The 24,772-nt window shown below is 49.0% G+C and overlaps 1 protein-coding gene across 6 annotated transcripts in view; it reads right to left on the reverse strand.

Moving 5' to 3' along the window:
* Window positions 1-6,884: 6,884 nt before the first annotated feature.
* DRD2 (dopamine receptor D2) overlaps window positions 6,885-24,772 on the reverse strand; it is a 49,976-nt gene continuing 32,088 nt past the window's right edge. For 3 of the 6 annotated variants that reach the window (XM_053270293.1, XM_053270292.1, XM_053270291.1), the window contains 7 exons: window positions 17,684-17,986; window positions 13,681-13,790; window positions 13,018-13,154; window positions 12,117-12,316; window positions 11,073-11,159; window positions 10,320-10,656; window positions 6,885-9,475 (listed from right to left, as the gene is read on the reverse strand). In XM_053270293.1, the coding sequence (XP_053126268.1) occupies window positions 9,282-9,475; window positions 10,320-10,656; window positions 11,073-11,159; window positions 12,117-12,316; window positions 13,018-13,154; window positions 13,681-13,790; window positions 17,684-17,956 (1,338 nt within the window). In that variant the 5' untranslated portion in view covers window positions 17,957-17,986 and the 3' untranslated portion in view covers window positions 6,885-9,281. Of the gene's footprint in view, window positions 9,476-10,319; window positions 10,657-11,072; window positions 11,160-12,116; window positions 12,317-13,017; window positions 13,155-13,680; window positions 13,791-17,683; window positions 17,987-19,167; window positions 19,200-24,772 lie in introns of those variants that run through there. The other 3 variants (XM_053270294.1, XM_053270295.1, XM_053270296.1) reach the window with 2 other exon arrangements.

Here is a 24,772-nt window from a genome sequence, read left to right on the forward strand (position 1 = left end):
TCTCCCAAAGGAAGAAAATTCTGGTCCTCCATTCTGCTGCATCCACTTTGGACCAGGGAGACAGCTGAGTGGAAAATAATGTTTCGTTTTGATGTTCTGCAGCTGGGACCTGTCCTGGGGCTCTTTGGAGGTATTTGTCTGGTGATCCAAAAGCTTAACATGCCAGAGCAGCCACAACCTCCCTGGGCTGTCTCTTCCAGTTATTAGCCTTCTGGCGTCCAACAAGCCCTCCAAGGGCTGTGTCTTCACAGCAGGTGCACAGGCTAGCAGCAGTCACATACACATAAGGCCATGAAATCAGCAGTCAGTGTTCTCTGGGACTCTGGGAAAAGCATCTCTCGCGGGCAAGGAGAAAACCAGAGCAAGCCAGCAGCATGCTTATGGAATGTGGCGCGCCAGCCGTACAGATTGACTCTTGAGATGGGCCGGTGTTTACTACAGTTCCTCGGAAACTACATTAGCTGCAGGTTCAGATTCCCAAGACTCTTTCAGCTTTCATTTAAAAACAACAACAAAAGCATTTTTCTATGCCATATGACTGCTTGCCAAAGTATGTGGACAATGGCCATTTAAAATATCAGAATCCAGAGGCTGTATGTATGTATGTATTTAATGTATGTACCGCCCTTCCAAAAATGGCTCAGGGCGAAAGACTGCCAGTGACTGGGAAATCCAGTGCCTTGATACCTCTCCTGCTCAATCCCATTAAGATTAAGGTTACCATCCTTTGCACACATTTCTGGGAGTAAGCCCCATTGGATGTCATGGTGTCAAAACCACATAACCTGGAGCCTGTGAGTAGAAGATGGGGCTGAGCATCTGGGAGAAGAATTGGATTGAGAGGCATTGCCAGCCCAGTCACCTGTGACCCCCTGCCATTTGGAGCCACCATATTGGATGAACCAAAGGAAACCCAATCAGTGCCCCCACCAAAACCCAACTGTGCCAATATCCTCTGATTTGCAGGCATCTTCTGAGTACCTCACCGTTGTGATGGAAACTCGCCTCAGGGTCTGTAAAATTGGGCAGCCCCCTTTGAAGACCAAAGTTTACTCCTGAAAGGGATGAGACCAAGTCAAACCCCCAGCAGTTCACCTTTCCAGTCCTGGCAGGGAAGTGGGAAGGCTCACTCAAACCCTGGCCTGCCAGCTCAGATGTAAGAACAAACTTTGACCAAACCCGAAAGTTATCCATTCAGCCAAGTTTGCTTACAAGACCCCAAGACCTGACTTGGCTGTTGGCAGCTCAGTGCTTAAATATTGGTAGCAAAATCCCAGTATTAACTGCTGGGTCATCCCTTTATGTCCCCTCCTGCTCTCCTCCTCCTCCTCCTCCTCCTCCTCGCAATCTCTTGCACATGTTTTGAAATGGATGGAGTCTGCCTCTTGAGAGGGCATGACGTTCTCTCACCAGCGTGAGCCGCACTGTCTTTGCCTGAGATGAATCTCTTTGTGTGCTGAATTGAACATCGGGGATGAAAAAGAGCTCCAAGTGGCACTGAAGCTGACGGCAGCCGCGGGCTTAATTTTGTCCCCTTGTAGCTCTGCATCAGGACAAATAATAAACAGCAAGGCAGATCGCAGGAGCCAATCAGCTCAGCTGTTGCCACAGGCTTTCTTTACATTTGATGCTGTTAACACTGGGCAGTGTACAGCTTCCTCTTTCTGGTCTGGTTTTGGCATTGACCTGAGAACAGCTGTCTGCTGAAAGTCAGTCTTTTGGAGTCACCTGCTGATGCTTTGTGGTCTTCGCAGTCAAATTCAGCGGAACCTTCTGTAATGCCTTCTCCCTAATTACTAGATTTATACTGAATGCTGCAAGTGGGGCCAACCTGCCCTAAGACATTTTGCTGATATCATTCCTGCATGATATTTAGGCAAAAAGTGGCCATGATTTGTTGTTGCCATTGCCATTGTTGTTGTTAAGCACAATTTACAAAACCCAAGAGAGGCCCACCCTGCCTAAGGGGCTTGCAATCCATATTTCAGCTCCTCTCCCTCCCCCTCCCTCCCCACCTGCTTTTCAGTACAAAAAATGAGCTGGCAAATACAGCTAACACTAAAAACAATCCATGGAAACGTCTAAGAGAAACCAAAAGATGGCAATACAAAGACCAAACCATGCAATAGCTCACAGCGATAACAACAGTAGACATAGAATGTTAGAGATGCACCGGACCTTGGAGGAAACTGCCACAGGAACCCTGACCGATGGCTGCCCAGCCTCTTTCTTCTGAACTCTTCCAGTGAGGGAGAACCTTCCATTGCATGCATAACACATGGCAAGAGAACCGTTAAAATATTACCAATTTATCACCAGCTTAGCTCAATGAAATTGCCTCCAGGATGAATAGGCCTCAGAAGAACGTCTCTAAGAAGACCATGCCACATTCACCACCAAGAAGGGCTTCTCTCTGGTCCCTGCTTGTCTGATCTCTGAAGATGGCAGCTTCTGGAGCCAGGTTTCTGACACAGAGCTTAAAACACACCATATTCCCATGGGGGCTGGCAGTCCTTTCAATGCCTGGGTGGATCTTCAGCTGTCTGGAGCTTTCTAGGTCAAACTCAGCACCTTGCATTGTGCTTCGAAACGAACTGGAAGCCGCAGAGATGGCTTGATATTGGCACAATGTGCCAGGTAGAATCCAAGGGAAAGAGTCATGGTATGCAAGGGCAAGGCAGTGGAGTGGAATATTAACAGGAATATTAACAGTTTAATGAAACAGAAACTATGTACAGAGAGGATAGTGCTGCCTCTGCCCCGCCCCCCCCAGCCCCACCCCCTGTGTCTGATGCCGGACACAGGGAGCATTTAGCCACGCCCCCATGTGTGACGTCAGACATGAGCATGGTTTCGCTCCTAATTGGGACCGCACGGCCCCGTTTAGGAGCTCAGTTGGCCAACACTGCATTTACGGCACGGCCGGGGCGATTCTCCCTGCCTTTTAAAGGCAGAGAGAGCCGCTCCGACTGTACTGTGAATGCAGCGCTGGCTGATCTAACTCCCAAAAGGGGCCAAAATTGGCCAGCATTGCATTTGCACTGTGGCCAGGAGCTGCAGCGATGGCTGATTTCGTTCCCACATTTGATGTAAGATGTGGTGTGTGTGGGGGGGGGGGGGGCTGTGAGGCATGGCCCCTGAGGGGCGGCAGGGGCCTAGGTTCTTTGAACTCATTCACCCAACGGTGGCTCTGCCCTTGTTTGAACCAACAGAAGCCCTTGCATATTCTTCAAGGGCAGCTCCCATGTACAATGCATTGCAGTAGTCAAGTCTGGGTGTTACTGGCTGTTACCAGGACTTGGATACCTGTGGCAAAGCTCTCTTTTTATTTTACGCGTTTGCTGCAGAGCTGAGCTGTGTGTTTCTGTGTTTAAATCTGATTTGCAATTTTACCCAGGCAGAACGTTCGTGAAATAAAATGTGTCTCTTTTTATTTGTTTGAGGGTCTTTTATATCTCTTGTTGGCTGGAGCCAAGCAGGTTGAAGAAAGAGCTAATGAAGGTTCTGTAGCACCCACGAGCTGCAATATATATATATATTTTCTCCCATTCTATGAAGGTGGAAAACTCAAGCTGTCAGGCCACAGCAAAGCTGGAGCGATTTGCATGCTAAACGTGCAGTATTTTTAGCAGCACCCGGATTTCTCAGAATCTAACAAACCTGAAAACTTAATTATGGACTTTGGGCTGCTCAGGGTACCTGAAGTAAAATCCTTGTATTGTTGGGATCCATTCTGCTTTCCATCTCCATATCTTACTTGCCTTATTCAAAGCAATGCTCTGGAGCTGGCCAAACCCCTCTTAATGCTAGCAGTGAAACGGCAGAGTTGACTTGCGGGTACACAGCTCAGAGAGATATTCATTCCTACCCCTTCTACTGACTCTTTGGCTTCCCTATCCCTGGACCTTCTGGAAAGGGGGAAGGCCGTCTTGCCAGGGCTGACTTCCCGGTCTGCTACTTTGGCTGTAACTCAACGGTAGAGCCCATGCTTTTCACAAACAAGTTCCCGGGTTCAGTTCCTGGCGTCTGCAAGTACGGCCAAGATTAGGAAAGACTGAAGCCCTGAAGAGCTGTTGCCAGACAGTGTGGATGTTCAAATCATCTGATTGGATGAACGAATCATCTGACTTCATGTATGCTGAGAACTCCATCTATATCTATATACAACTTTGAGTTCCATCATGGGAGAAACATCTGGGAGCAAAATGTAATGAATTGAATCACTGCCAAAGATCATTGCTTGCGCCTCCTCAACTGCAATACTGAAGGCTCTGTTCTTTCACTTGCATACTGCATCCATTGATTGCCGCTGCAAACTGGACAAGAGGCACTCTTAAAAGTCATGGCTCTCTAATATTTAGCAAGGGGAGGGCACCTGCCCCTGTTTAACCCAGCACAGCAGCATCTGTGTCGCTGGCTGTTGCTGGCATCTCCTTTATATTTCTTTTTAGATTGTGAGCCTTTTGGAGAGAGAACTGTCTTCTTGTCCCTTTTGCTGTGTTAACTGCTTTGTGAACTTGGTCATTGAAAAATGGCATAGAAATACTCTTAAACAACAACAACAACAACAACAACATGCACGTGCACTCAGAAACTTTGCAGAGATCCTGGGGAGGGAGGTGCTCTGAAGAACTGCAGCTCTCGCAATGGATTTCAGCAACATTTTAATGAGATTCCCAAGGGCAAAGACAAAACTGGATTCCCAAGGAATGTGCAGCAAACATAGGGGTGCCTGGAGCCCCCGGGAAGTGTGGGGCCGAGAAAGAAGGCGTGTGCCCACTGTGAGCACATGTGGTGCTCTCATAGCCTCTTCAGTGTTTTTTTGGGGAAAGTCTCTTTTCAGTTTCAGACAGAATGAAAGAGCTGAAATGGCATCTGCTGCTTTGTCCTTTTGCAATTTCCCTTCTATCAGGAGGAATAAAATTACCATGGAACAACTGAAATGGGGCCAGGGTAATAGCAGGCTGCCGTCTTCTGCACCACACCTGCCCATACCGAACACTAAAGTACATGGAGAAATGGGCACCGTGACCTCTGCTCCATGGTTAAGGAAGTGGGAGAGTGTCTGGATTGAGGTGGTACACAGTTAAACAGGCATCCAACTTGAAAGGGGAACCGCAGAAAGGCCATTACTGTTAATTCTGTCTCGAATTTTCCTAGTCAAATGTGGAGAGGCAGCTTTTCTATGAGCACTGAATCGGAATCAAAATGTTGAACTAGGAGATTACTTTTCAGGGTGGAGCTTGGGGAAACTTGGGGTTCCTCTGAAGGAAAGGAGAGCTGGTTTTGTGGTAGCAAACAACATGAATTGTCCCCATTGCTAAGCAGGGCCTGCCTTGGTTTGCATTAAAATTGGAGAGAACGCTCCATTGTAGATATTTCCCTCAGGGAATGGGGCTGCTCTGGGAAGAGGACCTGCCTGCTTGCCTGCAGAAGGTCTCAAGTTCCTCCCCAGGGAGCATCTCCAGATAGGGCTGGGAGAGACTCCTGCCTGCCTGCAACCTTGGAGAAGCCGCTGCCAGTCTGTGTAGACAGTACTGAGCTAGATGGGCCTATGGTCTGACTCAGTTTATGGCAGTTTCCTATGTTCCCATGAGCATGTGCTCCTAGAATGTACCTCAGCATCCACAGGCAATGTGCTGGAGTTGATGTGGAAAGGGTTCCCCCCATGTTGGCAGTCTGAAAAACCACTAAACCACTCCTGCTCTACTACAGAGACCCCTCTCTGTAGAAGCCACTACTCAGGTCTAGATTATAAAAAGCCTGCGAACTTTAAATTGCATTTTCATACCGTCTTCCGCCATTGCCTCTTCCCTTCCCCACCTTGTGGCCTCCCCTCTGTTGGAAGTTAGCTTGGAGGCTCCTTGGGTCAGAGGTCTTCTGCTGTCACATTAATTACTCTTTTGCTCACAAAGTGCCATGAATGCAGATGGAGCTCTGTCAGTCATGAGGAGTCCTGATCCGGCACATGACGACATTGGCTCAGAATCCCCCCAGCTGGGCTGATTCTGTGTACCTGCCGCCACCGGGGCCTTTGACGGTGCCTCTCAAGCCGCATGTTGTGAACAAACGGCACATGGCTAATCGCCCCGCAGCGCAGAAAGGCCCACGGCAATTAGAGCAGCACTTGCAGGACAAGCTTAACAGGATTACATGCAAGCCAAAGATTAATTTCTTCCATAAACACCGGAAGGCGACCAATCACATCCCAATCAGGCAACTGGAAATGCCAAGCGTACTACTGAGAGCTCAAAAGGCAAAGGAAATGATCTGTTCCTACCTACTACTCAGGTTTGTTTTTTTAATTAATCCGAGTGTATGCACTCAGTCCTGCGAATCAATTCGCCACCCTCTTAATTAAAAGATTCAAACGCCATAAATGTCAACGCACTTTGCGCTGTTAAAATAAAAGCAAACGGCAAATTTTCCAGGCGTACTTAGAGAGATCGAAATGGAGAAATGTCACCCAAGTGAATGAAGGGCTGGCCATGGTGTCAGCACTGAAAGGACGAGACCAGAAAATAGAAACATAGGAACACAGGAAGCTGCCATATAGTGAGTCAGACCATAGGTCCAGCTTGCTCAGTATTTGGGGCTGGGGATCATGGGAGTTGTAGTCAAACAACATCTGGGAACCCAAGTTTCAGAACCCCTGGCTTAAGTGAGCCTAGGTTTGATTCCTAGCCTCAATGCTGTGTGTAAGCAAGCTTAATTTTCCTTGAAAACATTGGTTTTCTTCTTGCAAAATGTTCTGTACTGAGACTTCAACATTGCCAGTGCCAGCATGTTGTCAATGACCATTATTAAACCTAAAGCAGAAAGTTGATGCCTTGCTCATAAGGTGGAATCCGTGCATTAAATTCCAGAGAGACCCATTTCCAAGTCATTTTATTAACTGTCTCTATAATAGCCACAGAGGTCTTACAAAAGATACAATTAGCTGTTACAGCACCGGCAGTTAGATCAGCGAGATGTGGGTGGGCGATGGTTTCCTTACTGTGAACCACAAGGATGCCCTGATGGTGACTTGGAAACATCTCATTTAAAACATGTTAGTGGATTTTATTTTGGTTTTTTTGTCCCACTGACTTTACCAGGGGGAACCTGCAGCAGGAATAAGTGAACTTCAGTGAATCAAAGCTGGTTTTAAAAAACCCAATTCTAAATGGGTTTTGTAAGGAAAGTGGTTAAATGTATAGCAACATGACAATTTATGTCTTCCTCAGAATATTTAGAAATTGCCAATGGGGAGGATTGAATAGGTAATTGCAAAGGACATCATGTTTTTTTTTAAAAAAAATTAAAATGGAGGATCTAAAAATGGGGAGGGGGACACGAGAACTAAATGGTGTGGGTTTTGTTTTCTGACAATGCAAACATCTTGTACTAGGGTGGTCCCTATCATATCCCTTCCTGAAAAGCCCCAGGCCCAGAGGTTTGCTCAGAAGGATCGGTAATCTTCTTGCATAGAGCTGAGCAACCAACTCTGCCAGGCACTGGACAGATTATGTCAAAAGTCCAATTCTGACAAATGCTTTTTAATCCCATGTGTTGCTATTTGCAGTTGCTGTCCATTGAGACCCAAAGAGAATCAATGTGCCCTGAGGGTTGCAATATAATATGCCTCACATTAGGGAGCAAGTTGAATTCTTGCGAAGTCTGCTCAATGAATGTTTCATGGAGGAGAGGTCTCTCAATCAACGGCTACTAGACGGAGGGTTATAGGCCACCTCCAGCCTCAGAGGCACGATGCCTCTGAGTACTAGTTGCAGGGGAGTAGCAGCAGGAGAGAGGGAAGGCCCTCAACTCCTGCCTGTAGGCTTCCAGCGGCATCTGGTGGGCCACTGTGCAAAACAGGATGCTGGACTAGATGGGCCTTGAGTCTGATCCAGCAGGGCTGCTCTTATGTTCTTATGTAATGTTGGATCGGCTCCCATTCTGCACTGATCCCCTTCACTTTATTCCCAATGGAAGGCAACAGCTAAAGTCAAACTCTGTTGGGAATAAAACCCATTCATTGGAATCCATCTCTTCTCCCTGTTCCTACTGACCATCTCAACAGACAGAAAGAGAAACTGAGATTACCCATGAGGATGATCTGCCTCCTCCTCCTCCTTTCTCCATTTAACAGAAAAAAAGTTAGTGTTGGCAAGAACCAAAGATGACCTTAGGGGCGGCCAGCCTTGGGTCCCCAAGATGGGGTTCCCCAAAGGCCTTTGGCCATTGCAGCTGATGATGATGGGAGTTGTCATCCAACAACTTCCGGCAACCCAAGACTGACAACCACTGTCTTAACACACTCAGCTGTATGCATGGAGCTTTCTCTGCACATCAGATCCACCGTGAGTGCCTGACGTCCTCTTGTCTTTCCCACCTTCTCTGTCTCCTCAGATGTGTCCCTAGCTCTGTTGGGTTCACTTGACTTCCACACAATGGCATGTAATCACACACTGGAAACAGGGATGCTGGTGAATATAAGCGGAGATGCCTGCCTGTCACTTCAGAGTGTCAATGAAAAGTACCTTTTTTACTTACAATGTATACCATGCAAGACAAAGCGTTTGAATATTTCACTTTATTCATTATTGGTTTTTGGCTTGGGCTTTTGCTCAATTCATCCTATTTATTCATATATACATTGGTGTTAGGAGACCCTTTCCCACTCGACCCTGAGTTCCATTTTCTTTTGCCTCCTCCCTTGGAAACTCATATGACTGGAAACAGTGTTTAGGCCACTGAAAGCCTGGATGGCATCTCCATCTCTCAGGCCTTGTCTGTTCAATGGAAACCCAAGTGGGCAGTGGAAATCCATAGTCCAGGCCCATGTGCCCGATTCCCAGAAGCCTTGACTTTGGGAAAGGGGGCTCCTATTGCAAAGCAGATGGGATGGCTGCGTCTTTGGTGAGAAATGTATCAGTAACATTGTCAGCCAGCAGATGTTTGTGTCCTGCAATTGGACTCGGCTAAAATGTGTAGACAATGCACCAGAGATCTTGCTGATCACAGGCAGGTGGCGTTAGGGGCGTTTTCTCTAATTCGTTTTAGCACAGTGCAAAGGTAGCATTTGAAATGAACTGCTTCTTGTTGAATCTCGCAGACTCTGGATGTCATGGAGAATGATACACCCTCTGACCAAGACTACTCTTGCTTCCAGCTGCAAAAATGTGCTGCTGGCATGGCACTCTGAACACTGTGTGCTTGTGGTCCACCTACCACACAAGGTGTCTTCAGGAACCCCTTGCTTGATGGTGCTATTCATGCAGCTGGTCCTCAAGGGGAAGCTAGCAGTGAAGGATCTTCATGAAGGCCTTCCGGAACTCAACATTAAACGTTGTGTAGATAATGGGGTTGACGGCACTGTTGACATACCCAAGCCAGGTGAAGGCATTGTACATGGCCTGGGGGATATTACAATTGCAGTGCATGTTCAGGATGTGGGTGATGAAGAAAGGGAGCCAACAGATGATGAAGACACCTGCAGGGAACAAATTCAATGTGGCAGGTTAGCACTGCAGTGGCCAAAACATTATTGCAGGCCAGAAAGTGGTGCTGCATTTGATCATGAAAAGCACGATCTGAGCTATACTTATAGCTTGGACTCAAGCTTAGCTCTAGCCAATGCTTGGGCGTTGAGTTTGGGAATTGTAGTTTTGTTAATAAGTCATTTAAATTAATCCCCTCGAAGTTATAAGGAGTGTGTTGACACCAATTATCTATCTATCTATCTATCTATCTATCTATCTATCTATCTATCTATCTATCTATCTATCATAGAGTTATATAGAGTTATATTACCACCTTGAGATTTGAAAAATTTGGAGCTCTAACAAATGGGAAAAGATGTGCTAGACAACGACTGTTTGGCTCCCCACTTTCCAGAACTGCCTATCACAATGGTCACCCCACCTGCCTGCCTCAGGAGAGAGAGGTGAGACAGAGACCCCCCACTTCGGCTCAGCGGGGGCTCTTCCTCTCCCAGGCTTTTCTCCATTCCATCTGGTTATGATGTAACCATGTGGTCAAGTTGCCCAATGACTGTGCATAAGTTCCTGTTCCTTCCCATTCCTATTCCTTCAAATGAATGCTCTCATGTCATTTATTTAAACTGCAAATCATTGGCAGAAAGTGGTCTGCAAATGTAGTAAATAAACAATAATGGTTTTTAAAAAAAAACACATGAAAAAGATCTGAACGTTATGCTTACAAACTGCGGCACTGAAGCATTTCCCCAGATCTCCAGATTGCTCTTGGATAAATTCGCGGAAGGTTTTTCTGGGATGGCTGATGGGCCACTCTAAGAAGCTGAACTAAATCCTTACCGAGCACAATGGCCAGCATCTGAGTGGCTTTCTTTTCCTTCTGCTGCGAGAATTTCCTTCTGCTCATAGCCTTGAGGGAAGTCCTTGTCTTGCCGTTGGGCATAGTCTGGATCTCAAAGACCTTGGCAGTTTTCAGGTTTAGCGTTGTGTGCCCGTTCTTCTCCACTTTCACTGGGCTGTCTGCAGGAGACGGGAAGCTGGAATTGGCATGCTGGTTGGACGTGGCTGGCAGGACCAGTTTGTTGGTACTTGGTACAGGTGGCTTGTATTTGCTCTTTTCGGGGGGGCTGGTACTGGTGGCCCTCTCTATCTCTTCCATGTGGCTCACTGCCGCCTCCTGAATGAGGAACAGAGTGCAAAAAGCAGATGAAGAGCATGTGTGGGCCAAAGGAATCTTGCTGACATTAATCTCAAGAGAAGGACTGCAAATTCACTTTATACGGAAATATATAGCCCCTCTATGGAGGATGCTTCAGTGGCCCAACCTAACGGAGTGTGTACTGGAAGCCCCCTGCACCCCTATGGTGGCCGTGTGTGGAGGCTACCATCAATCGCATACCAGCCCCCAAAGGGCTCATATACTAACACTTGAGTAGTGGGGCAGAAAAGGATCTCATCCTGTTGAGCAATGTGGAAAGACCTCTGCAGCCTCCACAGCCAGCCTTCCAGGGTCAGACCCTCCCGAAGGCCTCTTGCTGCTGTCCAGCTGGGCAGAGAGAGTCGGCCTGATTCTGGCCTGACGACGACACTCACCACTTTTCCTTTATGAACTGAGAAGTTCCCATTGGTCTTTGCGATGAGCGTGCACAGCCTGACATCTTCTGGATGAGTGCATTTGTCCTGAGGATGGGGCGTGGGGGTGAGGAGGGGGTGGGAGGCAAGGGAGGAAATACGGGTCATGTCACAAGGCAGGAAGCTGGAGTGTGGAGCCAACCAGAAGGGCTTGGAGGCCAGCAGGGAGGGCCTTCAGCAGAGGTGCAGAGCTAGCTGCCGCCAGGTTTGGGTCTGCCTGAAGATACAGGGAACAGCTTGGCAAAGTCTGGCTGTCACAACACAGCCCGTCTCACTCCTGGCTGGGAAGACAGGCACTCCCTGGAAATTAATTGGGCTTTTTGTGCATTCCAGTCGAATTCTTGGAAAACCTTGAGAGTTTGTTCAAAGCTTTTGTTATAAGCCATGAAAAAGGACCTCCCATCTTTGTTTCTCTGCTGTTCCCCATTCCCGCTACCTCACCTTGAGGAAGGAGGCCAGGGAATAGGCAGCAGAGGGGAGCCATCCCCGGGGACTTGCCATGCAGGGGAAGCTTGTGGGCACAGGGTTTCATGGGGCAGGCTGACTTGGAGGCACCACCATCTCCATGTGGATACCACAGCTAGGGATGCATGTGTGCCCTCATTCTGCCCCACCTTGAAAGCATCACCCTGGAATGTAATGTGCTTCAATATGCAGCCCAGCTCTAGTTCAGTTCAAGGGCAACAGGAGGAGGGAGTCTGTTTTTACTGCGGTCAGGCTTTGCAGAGAGAGCAAGAGACCCATCACCAGGGAAGAGCAAAGGACAAAGGAGATGGTGACCCAGTGTGGAGGTCTCTGCAGCAAATGTTCCCCCCTCCAGGAGGCCTGCAGGGGCCAGAGGACCAATCTCAGGTGCATTCACACAATGCAGCAGCAGCAGTGGCACAGATCCAGGGCGGGGAAGGAGGGGGTGGGAAGTCCTGGGCCAGGCTCGGAGCAGGGAGGAGAGGAGATGAAGGTTGGGGAGCGGGTGGGGTGGGGTGGGGGTGCCTGGGCTCCGGTTACCTTCAGCGGGGCCTGTGTGTCAGAGTCCAGCCCCCCGTGGGTGGCGCCGGTGCGCTTGGTGTTGACACGCTTCCTGCGCTTCCGCAGCACTATGTATATCTGCACGTACACCAGCAGGGTGACAATGAAGGGGACGTAGAAGGAGGCGATAGAGGAATACACAACAAAGGCAGGATTGGCAATGATACACTCATTCTCCTCTGGAAGACACAAGAGAGGGCAGGAGCATTGTCCTAGCCATTAGGTGCTACTGCCAGTGTGTGTCTACAGCAGTCAGTGCAAAAGGGCTGCTTTTTCAGATGCATAGGGAGAATGTGGCCACCCCAGACCCAGCCAACCAACAAGACCTTCAGCAAGAGGCTGGCTGTAAGCCCTGGGGCAGAAACGACTCACTACTCTGTGACCCGTATTCTATAGCCGGGCTTCTCCAGCTTGGGTCCCCAGGTGTTGCTGGAGCCCAACCCCCAACCAACAACTTCTGGCCATGGTGGAGGGGGGCCATGGGAGTTGTAGTCCAGCAATATCTGAGGGCCCAAGGGGAAGAACCCCCATTATACAGCCTCCCAGAAAAAGGCTGGGGGCGGAATCCTGCCTCCTAAGATTCACCCCAGGGGTGACCAGTTGCCCCCCACCAAACAGGACTGCAGCCCTGCAAACGTATCCAGTGGACCCCGACTCCTTGGCACAGAGGACGTATGCGCCCCCTGCAGGGGAGGGGAGGGCATTGCATCCGTGGAAGCTGAGCATGACCAACAGACACAGGCTGGACTTTCGACAGCATCAAAGGACAGCTCCGCCTCAAGGAAAAGGCAGCGGGATGCTCCTTCAGGCGGCTGCCCCCAACATGCCCCTGACTCCAGCACCGAAAGCATCACCGGGCAACATGTTCAGTGGCTCTTACTTGTGTTGTTCAGCCCAAAAAGCAAAGGGCAGGAGATGGCAAAAGACAGGACCCAGACCACAGCAATCATGACCGTGACTCTGCGCTTGGAGCTGTAGCGAGTGTTGTACAGCATCGGCATGGCCACGGCGGTGTACCTGTGGGGCGGGAGACACAGAACGCTTCCATGAGAACAGCTTGGCACAGGAAGCGAGGAAGAGAGGACATGGAGACCGCTCGGACCCAGAGATGGCCAGGAGCAACACAGCTGCCTAGTACTGAGACAGGCCATCGGTTCATCCCGCTTAGGGTCCTCCGTCCTGACTGGCAGCGGCTTTCCTGGGACTGAGCCTCGGGGATCTTTCCCAGATTGATGCGGGGACCTTCTGCATGAGAAGCAGCTGCTCTGCCACTGAGCTATGGACGCCCCTTGGGGACACATGAAGGTGCTTCTTACTGAGTCAGACCCTTGGCCCATCTCATTCAGTATTGCCTGCTCTGAGCGGCAGCAGCTCTCCCAAGATTCACACTCAGGGGTCTTTCCCACCCGCTACCTGGAGATACTGCCAGGGATCGAATCTGCTGGGACTCTCCATATGTAAAGCAGGGGCTCTGCCCCAGAGCTAAAAGCCCTCTCCATCGTGGCGCTCCTTGCTGCTCTCTTGCAGCCAAGGGATGCCTTACCTGTCAATGCTGATGGCACAAAGGTTGAGGATGCTGGCTGTGCACATCATAACATCCAGGGTGACAAAGATGTCGCAATGGATGCGGCTGAACCGCCACTCGCCCACGACCTAAACAGAGGTGGAACAGAAGAACAAGGAGCAGAACTGGCACCAGAGGCACTCCGGGCAGTTTAAAGGCATGGCACTGCATGAGCGGAAAGACCCGGGCAACATTGTGGGAAGGCTGGGAGGCTCCTGAGCGCCTCACCTGTGGAGAGCTACCTGGGTGGTCTGCAAGAGATGCAGGAAAGGTGGACGGACTCCGCTGCCCTCAGGCAGGGGTGCTCACACCTGGGCCCCCAGATGTTGTTGGACTGCAGCTCCCACCATCCCCAGACACAATGGCCTTCAGCCACATCTGGGGTCCTCAGCGGGTCAGAGCTTGTGTACCCCTAAGAGGACAGAGCCCATGCCACTATGAATTTCCTTTCAGTTAAGGGGCAAATGCCACTGAAATTTAAGAAGGGAGGGAGGATTCGACAAAGGCACATTGGCTAGGTCGATGAGTGGCAGTGGGCTTAGGTGGAGACTCCATGTACAGAGCGAGGATCCTTCTAAACACAAATCACAAGGGAGGGCAGCAGCAGCAGCAGCAGCAGGGGAGGGCTCTTCCTTTCACGCCCTTCGAATCGGCTTCCCCCTACAGGGCAGCCTTTAGTCTGATCCAGCAGAGCTTTCCTTATGTTCTCATGGAGAGAAACACAGGACAGGGGGAAAGGGGAAAGGGTGGGAAACGGAAGGTGGGCCCCTGGAGGCTGTCGACTGGAGAATGGCGCTGGAACATGGAGTAGCCCAAATGGGCATCCCCCTCCAAGTCAAAATGGGGAAATGTCCCCTCATCACCACTTGTGGCCAGGCCAATTTATTCCAAATGGGCAATTCCAAGGGTAACCCAAACAGGCATGCTGCCACTTTTTCAATGACTGTAGCCACAAGCAAATTTTCATATTGACACCATATATACCCACCAGCAAGAAAACATCTCCTACTATAAGGCCGCTTTAAAAAAACAAAAAACAAAAACAACGCTTAAATTTTATCGGAAATGCACAAAATACATTGATAACAGAATCAGAATTTGTGGACATCTTTTCTGATTCCATTACCAACACATTTTACACATTTGCTTATGGCTACAGACACTGGAAAAAACAGCAGCATGCCTGATTCCATTACCCTTGGTATCAGGGCTGTCCTTAGAGCGCCCCGACAGGGTGCGGGGCCCGGGGCAAATCAGCCAGTGTGGGGCCCCCTTCCAGTTAATTCCAATGTGGGTTAAAAAAGCAGGGCCCAGGGCAGTCACCCTGCTTGCCATGCCCTAAGGACAGCCCTGCTTGGTATTGCCCAAATATTGTGTCATCTCTGTGGCTGAATGGAGAAATTTTGGGGTGTTTGTGTGTGTGTGTGTTTGATGGCCCTTGTATAATTTTTCCTGTGCATCTGGGCACTCTGATCATACAGATGGGATAGAAACCAAGTGTGTCAGACCCTGGTAAGGCTCTTGGTAGGACCTACAGAGGAAAAGAAAGTGCACTATATTTATTCACGGATAGCATCGATTGCTATGAATTCCCCTGGCCTCAGCTGACACACAAGTGCTGCAAGCATGGAGATTAAATGATGCAAAGGCAGCCAGTGACCTCTTGCAACCCTGCTTGAATTGTCTGTGAGGACAGCACTTGGTGCAAAACTAAACTTAATTTCTTCTTAAAAAAACAAAACAATTCAGTGTACGCACACACAGTGCTCTTTCCTGGCTGGGCAAATCACGCTTTTGAGCAAGTTTCCAGATGTCCCTTCCTCACTGCCTTCAGCTACAGCCTCACTTCTCTGAAGGGGGAAATCTAGATGTGTCCAGAACAATCAGCGCTGATTCTATAAGCCTCCGAGAATTTGGAGCTGGACCGCGCTGTCTCAAATCTGCATTCAGCAAGCTGTCAGCAGCCTCTCGCCAGCTCACCCTTGCCTCCGCATTTCTTGGAACCGGCCGCAACGTCTCTCAGTATCGCTGGCTTTGTGGAGAGGGACGTGCAACTTCAGAAGGGATTAGTGTGGACAAACTAGCAACATGTTACGTGTTACACACGGCACTGGTGGCAAACAGCTCTCTTTGTCGTGGCTGTGTGGCAGCAGAACAAAACGAGAACCCTGCTGGTTCCGAGGAAAGGGCCTCGTCCAGTCTTCTTCCCCCCACCCCACCCAACAGTGGCCATCTAGATGTTTCTGGGAAGTCTACAAGCAGGCAAGAACCTGGTCCTCTTGTAAGTCTCCTGTCACTTGACATTCTGCCAGAGATAGGTTTCTCTTGAACTGTCTATCTACCCATCCCTCTTTCCTCATTCTAGAAATACTGATTCCCATATTGATTCTACACCTCTTTATACTGATTCAGGCATCACTTGTGCAATTTTTTAAAAACTTAATTGTGTGTGTGTGGGGGGGCATAAGTCAGCCCCATGGACACATTTGATTGAAGCCATCAAGAAATCCTGCAGATGACTCAACAGATAAAGGAATGGGCGGTGTAGAAGTGACAGGGTCTTCCATCAGCTAGGCAGCCTTTAATTGGGGGTGTGAAAGAAAGCAGCAGTGCTAAAATCCAGTGCTGCTTTCCCTGGGGGGCGATTTGCCTGGGTTGTGTCATCCCTGGTGGGCTGTGAGAAATCAAGTGACAGGATGTTTTGAATCCTACAAGGATGGCTTCTGTTTGCATTTAGCTGCGGAGCGGTGGAACGAGTGAATTGATGCTGCACCACTGAAGATCCTTTGTGCTTTAGGATACTAGACCTTCCTGGTCCCAGGTAAACAAGCCGTGATGTTGTGATCCTCCTTGCCTGGAATAAAGCCAGAACATGTCTAAAGCAAAGGCTTCTAGAAACAGAGGCTATTCACAGGAGCAGCCTGGGATAGGCGGCTTGTGTGGAGCTCTGGGATCTGTGTGGATTCCGGTGCTCCTGCCCAGCGTAACCCCAAAGCCTGGCTCTTAGCTGAGGTTAAGGCAGCAAGTGCTGCTGGGATCATGTGGGCACGCAGCCCGAGGAGACACAGAGATGCGTGGCTGGAGTGCCCATCAGATGGGGGATCCAATCAATGCACCTTGCTTGTGGCAAGGTGCATTATGGGATATCTGGAGGCCAGCCTCCGGAACTCTGCACTGCATGGCGCAGCACCGATCATCTGGGAGCGTGATCTGCACTCCCAGCAGCATTTCTGTGATTCTTGGGCGGCGGGGGGAGGAGAGAAGGTGAATGGAGCAACCTTCCCACACCTCACCTGCCCAATCATGTGAATGGCCCCATAGTTAGCCAATACATACTGGCCTCTGCCAGGAAATATTGTCCTCCTCTTCATAATTGCCCTAATCTTTTGGCTTCCACATTCCCTTTATCTTATCTATCAAACTTGGCAGAGAACAGACTTAGGAAAGCTTTTTCACTTGCAAGATTTCATGTCTTGCTATTTGCTGTGTTGCTGTGTTGACCGCCTGTGTGGCTGGAATTCCTGTGGTAGAATGTCTGTGTCCATATAGGTCAGGGGAAGTGGAAGATGTTAATTATGCATTATTATGTTGTAACTTCTATAATGAGCTACACAATGTATTTTTCTGGCCATTGCTTTACTTATCGTTTATCCTGGGAGGTCTCTGGGGTTTTATATAAATTATTTACTAACCAACATCAGGCCTTATGTCAAAAGAAAAGGAGACAGTTTTTTTAGTTTCTGCCATCCAGGTACGTGGCAAGCTGATATAACCCTGTACTGAATTATTCTGAGACCATCTCTGCATTTCTGACTGCCCTGTGACTTGTAATATTGTTTTTGCTATCCAGTTTTTGAACATTTGTTTGTTTGTTCTGGCTATGGCTAAACAAATATTCTGATTGATTGACTGAAAACAAATGACTTGAGTCCTCTAACGAGGGGATTGGATGTGGAGCAGAATGCCACTGGTCCATGCCTACCTCCAAGTACACCACCCACGGCATCACCAGGGTCGCCACAAGAAGATCAGCCACCGCCAAGCTGACAATCAGGTAGTTGGTGGTTGTCTGAAGGGCTTTCTCCCGGGACACGGCCATGCACACCAACACGTTGCCAAAGACAATCACAAAGATGAGGAGTGTGAGCAACATGGCGTAATAGTTGTACTGGGGAGGCTTCGCTTCCGAGTTGGACCCGTTGAAGGTCCTGTTGCCATCGTCCCCTTCGTACCAGGACAAGTTGTGGAAATCCATGGAGTCAAGCCGGCCGGTTTCGGGATCTGCCTTGCCACAGAAGGAGAAGACAACGGCATTGGTAACCAATGGGTATACTGTGGACTTTAAAGTTGCCATATTTCCGTTGAAAGGCTTCAAAGCAAGGTTACTAGCATGGCCGGGGGGCGGGGGGTTCTCAGCCTTGAGTCCCCCAATGCTGCTGGACTCCTGAAGTCCATTGAGGCCGGGGATGATGAGAGTTGTAGTCCAACAACGTCTGGGGACTCAAGGGTGAGAACGCCTGTCCCAGCCCCGTACAGGTTTTGTCTGAACAAAGGAAACATCACAAAAACAAGACACATCTGTCAATAGCTGGTCTCCCTTTATTTATTTTTTGCAAAAAATGATCCACCCCCCCCTAATCTAAGTGTCTCATTTTATGATGTGACGTGATGATTTTCTCTGCTCAGCCTTTGTGTGTTGTTTTCATTCTAAGTCCTTTTGTTAGAAATGAAATTGTATCAGTCTGAGATAAGAACAATAGTTTTTTTAAAAAAAAATCTAAGGAAGAGAATGCAAGCCACTTTTTGGCAAGGCTCCCCACACTGCCATATAATTGCATTAAAAATTATAATAAAACAGCAAGACACCTTGAAGTTTTCATCAGCACACACAACAAAGTTAGATAAAAATCACGATCAGAACTATTCTTCTTGGGGAGCAAACAGCAAATATAGATTGAAGGCATAACAAAGGAGGTCTCCACTAATATACAGAAGTTTCAAAGGGAGGGAGGAGGGACTTGGGCCTCATGAGGCAGGGAGTTCCAAAGTCTGTGCATCACAACTAGCTTTGTCTCAAGTACTAATCACCCCTCAGATGGATGCGGGATGCAGAACAGGGTCCATGTGCAGATCATGAACAGGATCGTGCAGAAGGAGGCAATCATTTAAATATCCCAAACCCAAACTCTTCAGGGTGTTAAAGGTGAAGATCAGCACTTTGAACTAGGTTTAGGAACACACTGAAAGGAGTGAGTTCGGCCGTCACCACCACCACCACCACCGCTGCGAAGGGATCCAACTAGGCTCTCCTAACTGGGAGAAGGTATTCCCGGGCAATCCTATCAACCTCCTGAGGCATTTCCTCATGCCAGAAGTTAACCAGGGCTTATCTGGTCTCCCGACTCAATATCCAAACCAGCTTCTCAGCCCCGACACCCAGTACCCTGTATTGTTTCCTTCTAAAACCTTTAAATTGAATAGGAACCAGCTGGTAATGTTGTAAAAAGTAAATCAATCCCAATCCACGTGCATCGAGCAGAATTGTTGCAAGCAACTTTGACGGGGGGTGGGGTTTCTGGCTTCCACTCCCCACCCCCAAATTCATTTCAAGGACAAGCTCTCCACTCGGGGTCTGGCACTGGCAGCCCAAAAGGTTTCTCCGGAGAGCAGCGAATGCACGGCTTCGCTCCGGCCCCCAGAATTCTGTCTGATGCTTTTGAAGCCTTTTTTGCTAGGACGCGGCATCTCATTTAAATGAGCGAGCGAGCGAGTGGCAGAGAATGGAAGCTGGATGCCGTTCCTCCACCAGGCTGCTGCCTCCGACGAGATCTCCTGCTGAGACGGACTAACTGGCAAGTCGTTCCGCTGCATTACAGATCTCATTTCTGTTGCCGCCGCTTTGTGCCAAGCAGATGCTGCTCTCAGGAGAGTAAACTGCGCTTCCCTCCCAGATGGAGCTGAAATGATAGATGTGGCCATTGCAAAGACCCTGCAGCTGGCTGTAGAACCTCCAGAACTGCATAAGGCAACTAGGCCCTGGGAGCTCAGCTGAACTTCCATGGACAGAGGCATGATACCTCTGAAAGGCAGTAGGGGGCAAGGACAAATGGCTGAGTCTGTCTCTCTGATGTATCCGTGACTTGCTTGGGGAAGCATAGAAGAAGCATGGGAAGTTGCCTGATACCAAGTCACATCATTACATAGGAACATAGGAAGCTGCCATACACTGAGTCAGACCATTGGTCCATCTAGCTCAGTATTGTCTTCACAGACTGGCAGCAGCTTCTCCGAGGTTGCAGGCAGGAATCTCTCTCAGCCCTATCTTGGAGATGCTGCCAGGGAGAGAACCTGGAACCTTCTGTTCTCCCCAGAGTGGCTGCATCCCCTGAGGGGAATATCTTAAAGTGCTCACATGTGGTCTCCCATTCAAAGGCAACCAGGGTGGACCCTGCTTAGCTAAGGGGACAAGTCATGCTTGCGACCACAAGACCAGCTCTCCTCTCTGGTTACTCCATCTCACTCAGCATTGTCTACACAGACTGGCAGCGGCTCTCCAAGGTTTCAAGCAAGAATCTTTCCCCGTCCTACCTGGAGAGGCCAAGACACATAGGGACACAGGGAGTTGCCTTAGGACGAGTCAGAGCATTGGTCCATCCAGCTGGGTCTTGCTGCACTGACTATCAGGCACCCTCTGGGGTCTCAGGCGGGAGTTTCTCCCAACCCTACCTGGAGTTGCTGCCAGGAGTTGAACCTGGGGCCTCCTCCAAGCAAGCAGGCAGATGGTCTTCCATTGAGCTATGGCCCCACCCCCTCTCTGACAGCTCTCACACACAGTCACTCGTCCAAATGCAAAGCAGGGCATCACCTGCTCAGCAACGGGAACAGTTCGGGCTCACTACTGCACAACCAGACTTGGAAACTGGATACTGGACCAAGCAGACCTTTGGTCTCATCTTGCAGGGCTCTGCTTATGTTCCCAGTTCCTGGACCATTTCTTACCGCAACCATGAACATAGGAAGCTGCTTTATACTTGGGGCAGTCCTTTCATGAGGTGAGGGGAGGCAGCCTCCTCAGGTGGCAGACTTTTGGGGCTCCAGCAGGGTGGCAAAATCCCACCCCCAACTTCAGAGCAGCTCTTCTGGACTCATCTGACCCTTGCAAACTTTGCAAAGAGCACCGGGAGAAGAGAGCAGGCTTGCAAGAAGCATAAGACGAGGATGCTGGCAAGCCTTCCTTCCTTCTACCCACCCACTGCACATTCAGAGCCTGCAAGGGTCCATTTCAAAAGGGGGCTTCCCCCCACCAGGGGCATGGGTGAGGTGGCATCTTGCCACAGGCACTGTAATAGGGCCACCCCTAGTACGTATACTGAGTCAGACCTTCAGTCCAGCCAACTCTGCATTACCCACTCTGACTAGCAGCATTCCAGGGTCCCAAGTAGGGACCATTCCCTTCCTCTTGGCACCTGTGATGCTTTCGACTGGAAATGCTGAGAACTGAAACCTGTGCCACCTGGCAGATGTTGTTGTCAAATTGGTTTTCAGACTGGTTTCCAGATGTTGCAATGACACAGTCCTTTTTGAACGATTTTTTACATGCCGTGGAAAGATCAGACAGAAGTAGAAGGGAAAGGCAATGAACTGGGGGGGGCGGGGGGCATGAGTAGTAGTGAGGACAGCAAAGGACATATGAAGCTGCTCTCTACTGAGTCAGCCCTTTGGACTGCCTAGCCCAGTGCTGACTTCACGTACTGGCAGCAGCTCTCTGCCGTTCCAAACAGGGGTCTTTCCCAGCCCTATCTGGAGATGCTGTCAAGGATTGAGCCTGGGGACTTCTTGCATGCAGAGACAGGTGCATTACCACTGAGGATGTCCAAGGAGAGAGACAAAGGGGAGGTCTAAGAGACCTGTGTGGTCTGAAAGCATGCCTGCATCCGTACCAACCAAAACGACTCCTAGGAATTGTTTCTCTGCCGCTTAGTCATTCAGCTTCTCTTGAAGCCTTAAAGGTCAGCGTCTCTGAGATACTTAGTATTCTACCCCAGTGGCCTTCCCTTGAATGGACTGTCAGTCACATGGGTAGATAACAAGGGAGTTAACCATAGGAGCCTAAGGAGACACAGGACTATAATCCACCCCAAGATTACACTTGATCAGCTGGGAAAGACTCTTGAGCGAGAGCTGCCTTTCGGGGCTTGCGGCTTGACTTGTGCCTTCTCTCTCCGTCCCTTCCCTTCCCCTGTAAGCCGGCCGTTTGGCAAATTATTATAGCCTGTGGCTCCTGGCATTTGCTTCCAGCTGCAGGCCGAAGGGGAACGCAGTTAGGTGGCACTTCCAAAAGCCAAGCACCTCCTCGCAAGGAAGAGTAGGGCACCTCTGAGGAACAGGACCACTCATGGGGCTTCCCAGGCAGAAGGAGCTCCTGGGGGCTCGTTGCATGCTGAGAAAGCGCGGCCCGCCACACACCTTTGGGGCCCTGAAAGATGGGAGTCACGTGTGATCAGAAATGGCAAAGGAGCAGTGTGGACTGGAGCAGATGAAGCTGTCTTACCCCCAATGAGGCCAGTGATCCAACTCAGAGGCGCTCTTACCCTGGGACATCGAGGTCCAGGGCCTCCACACCCCCTGGGGGCCCCCCAATCCTCTTTCATCTGTCCTGGGTGGTGTGGTTTGTGCCCTCAAGAACCTAGGTGTTAAGAAATGATGCTGAACTTGCAGCCGGGGGTGGGTGGGTCCAAAGGCCTCTAGGTCCCGGCTCCAAAATTACCTAGGTGCACCTCCGGTCCAACTAGCTCAGGACACTGACTGGCAGCAGCTCTCCACGGCTTCATGCAAAGGTCTTTCCCAGCCCTGTTTGATGCCAGAGATTGAACCTGAGACACCCTTTCATGCAGAACCTGTGCTCTGCAACTGAGTGATGGGCCCTTTCTCAGACAAGGTGTTTCCTCATGCTAGATCATTGGTGCTTCTTACTGCTCAGTGTTGCCTACACTGACTGGCAGCATTTCATGGAAGGGATCTTTCCCAGCCCTGCCTGGAGGTTCCAAAGGTTGAACCAAGAACCTGCTTCATGAAAACCAGGTACTGCACTTCTGAGCACTGGGTGCTCCTGATGATCTCATGACGCTGCCTTCTCTGCACATTAAAGATGGGATTGCTACACTGCAAATTTAAATCGCAATATACAGTAAGTGGCAGGTTTGATATTTAATTAAAGATCGCCTCATATAGTTCAAAACTCAGTTTAGCAGAGGTGGAAAAGCATTAATTATTCTCTGCTGGGTCTCAGTTTTGTTTCTGCAAGCAAAATATTGCCCAAGTTCTCCCCACCACCTCCAGTTTCAAAAGCTTCTCTAACTACATGGCTTTTTCACAACTTCAGTTTGATTATGCCTTTATCCAGGTCAGCTCTAGAAGAGATTAAACATTGATTAGAACACTTCAGTAAACAAAATGATGTTGCAAAGGTTTATGCTAATTGGATATTGCTATGGCACTCACTGTTAAAAAAAACTTTGCATAATCAAAGGATATAAATGAAAAGGCAAATTTTCAAAACGCTGCAGAAATAAGATGCACTGTGATGACTTGAGGCTTGTAGTTTGTGTGTTTCAGGGCTGCAGTCTTGAGCACAGTTCTGACTTACTTCTGAGTAGGTATGCATAGGCTTGTATGGCACAGGTAGGGTTTTTGGAAATGACAAGACTAGGGTCCCCACAACCCTGAACTTCACAAGAAAATGACCGCTTGCATCTAGGCAGGGGATGTGCATACAGCAGCAGCACCACAAGTTGTTTTTGGATATTGAAGATCAGCCAAACCAAAATCTGGGAGGCAGGATGTTACCAATCCTGTTCTGTGAGATTTCCATCTGGAAAAATCAAACTGCCTGCTGAATTGTGGCTGCTTTGGATGACACTGTCTTCCCTTCAACATTGCTGATTCCTTGCTTCAAACTCTAGGGAAATTGTGAGAATCAAAGCTGAACTTTGGGCTTCTGGTTTTAAAAGTAAATGCTGAAAAATATGCAAATACCCCTTTTTAAAGCTTGTTGATACATTTTAAGGTGATATGACTAATGGACATATCTCAGTTTTTCATAATTCTATCTAACTTCTTTTCCATTTTTGCAGGGAACTCAAAGCAATTCACAGAAGAGAGATACAAAACAATATTTGAGCAAAATAATATGCTAGGACCACTCAATCATCGCCCAAAGGCCTTTTGAAAAAGGCATGTCCTTAGCTGCAGAAGGTGATATAGTGATGATACCATCTAGGAGAACTCCCCCCCAGGAGAACATTGCTGAGCCACAACCAGAAAGATGGGGTCCCTGTACGGAAAAGAGAGAGCATTTTGGGTGCCTTTACGAGATGCACAGAAGAGGGGATTTTAACAGGTGCCACTTTTCTTTCCCCTGCATGACAAGCAGCATTTGCAGAAATCCCTTCTTCTGTGCATCTCTTGAAGGTACTGGAGACTTGTCCTGTTTTCCATATGGCAACCTTATGAAAACCCCATTTCTGTTGTCATACCCCACACATCACTCAGTTGGAAGCACCCGGATTGAGGCCTCAGGTGTTGAATGGAGTATAAGGAAAGGCACATATGGGAGAAAGCAGGTCTGAAGGTACCCAGGTCCCAAGCCATTTAGGACTTCAGAGAGAAGAGACCCCTACTCCCCCTCCAGAAAACTAGTCCGCAGGACTCCCTGGGAAGATGGGCCTGACTATTTAAACCAGTTAATGTGTCTGTGGCTAGACAGCATTCTCAGCCCCTCACAAAACTATCATTCCCAGGATTCAAGATGGGAAGCCGTGACCATTAAAGTGGGATTCAAAGAGAGATTATTTTTCCTGCATGATTTGGTTAGTGAATGGAAATGTATTGAAACCAAAATCTGTACCACTCATGTCTCCTTTAGGCACCGTTTTAGGAGTATTTAAGTATGACAGCTTGGAGAATCCTTGACATATTGATTGATTAGTTATTTTATGAAGTCTGCACCCATCACTACTGAGAAGCAAAATTGCAATGAAGTGGGAAAAGCCATTCAAAAGAGACAACCATA

This window comes from Hemicordylus capensis, chromosome 8 (assembly GCF_027244095.1).
Source record: "Hemicordylus capensis ecotype Gifberg chromosome 8, rHemCap1.1.pri, whole genome shotgun sequence".
Taxonomy (NCBI): Eukaryota; Metazoa; Chordata; class Lepidosauria; order Squamata; family Cordylidae; genus Hemicordylus; species Hemicordylus capensis.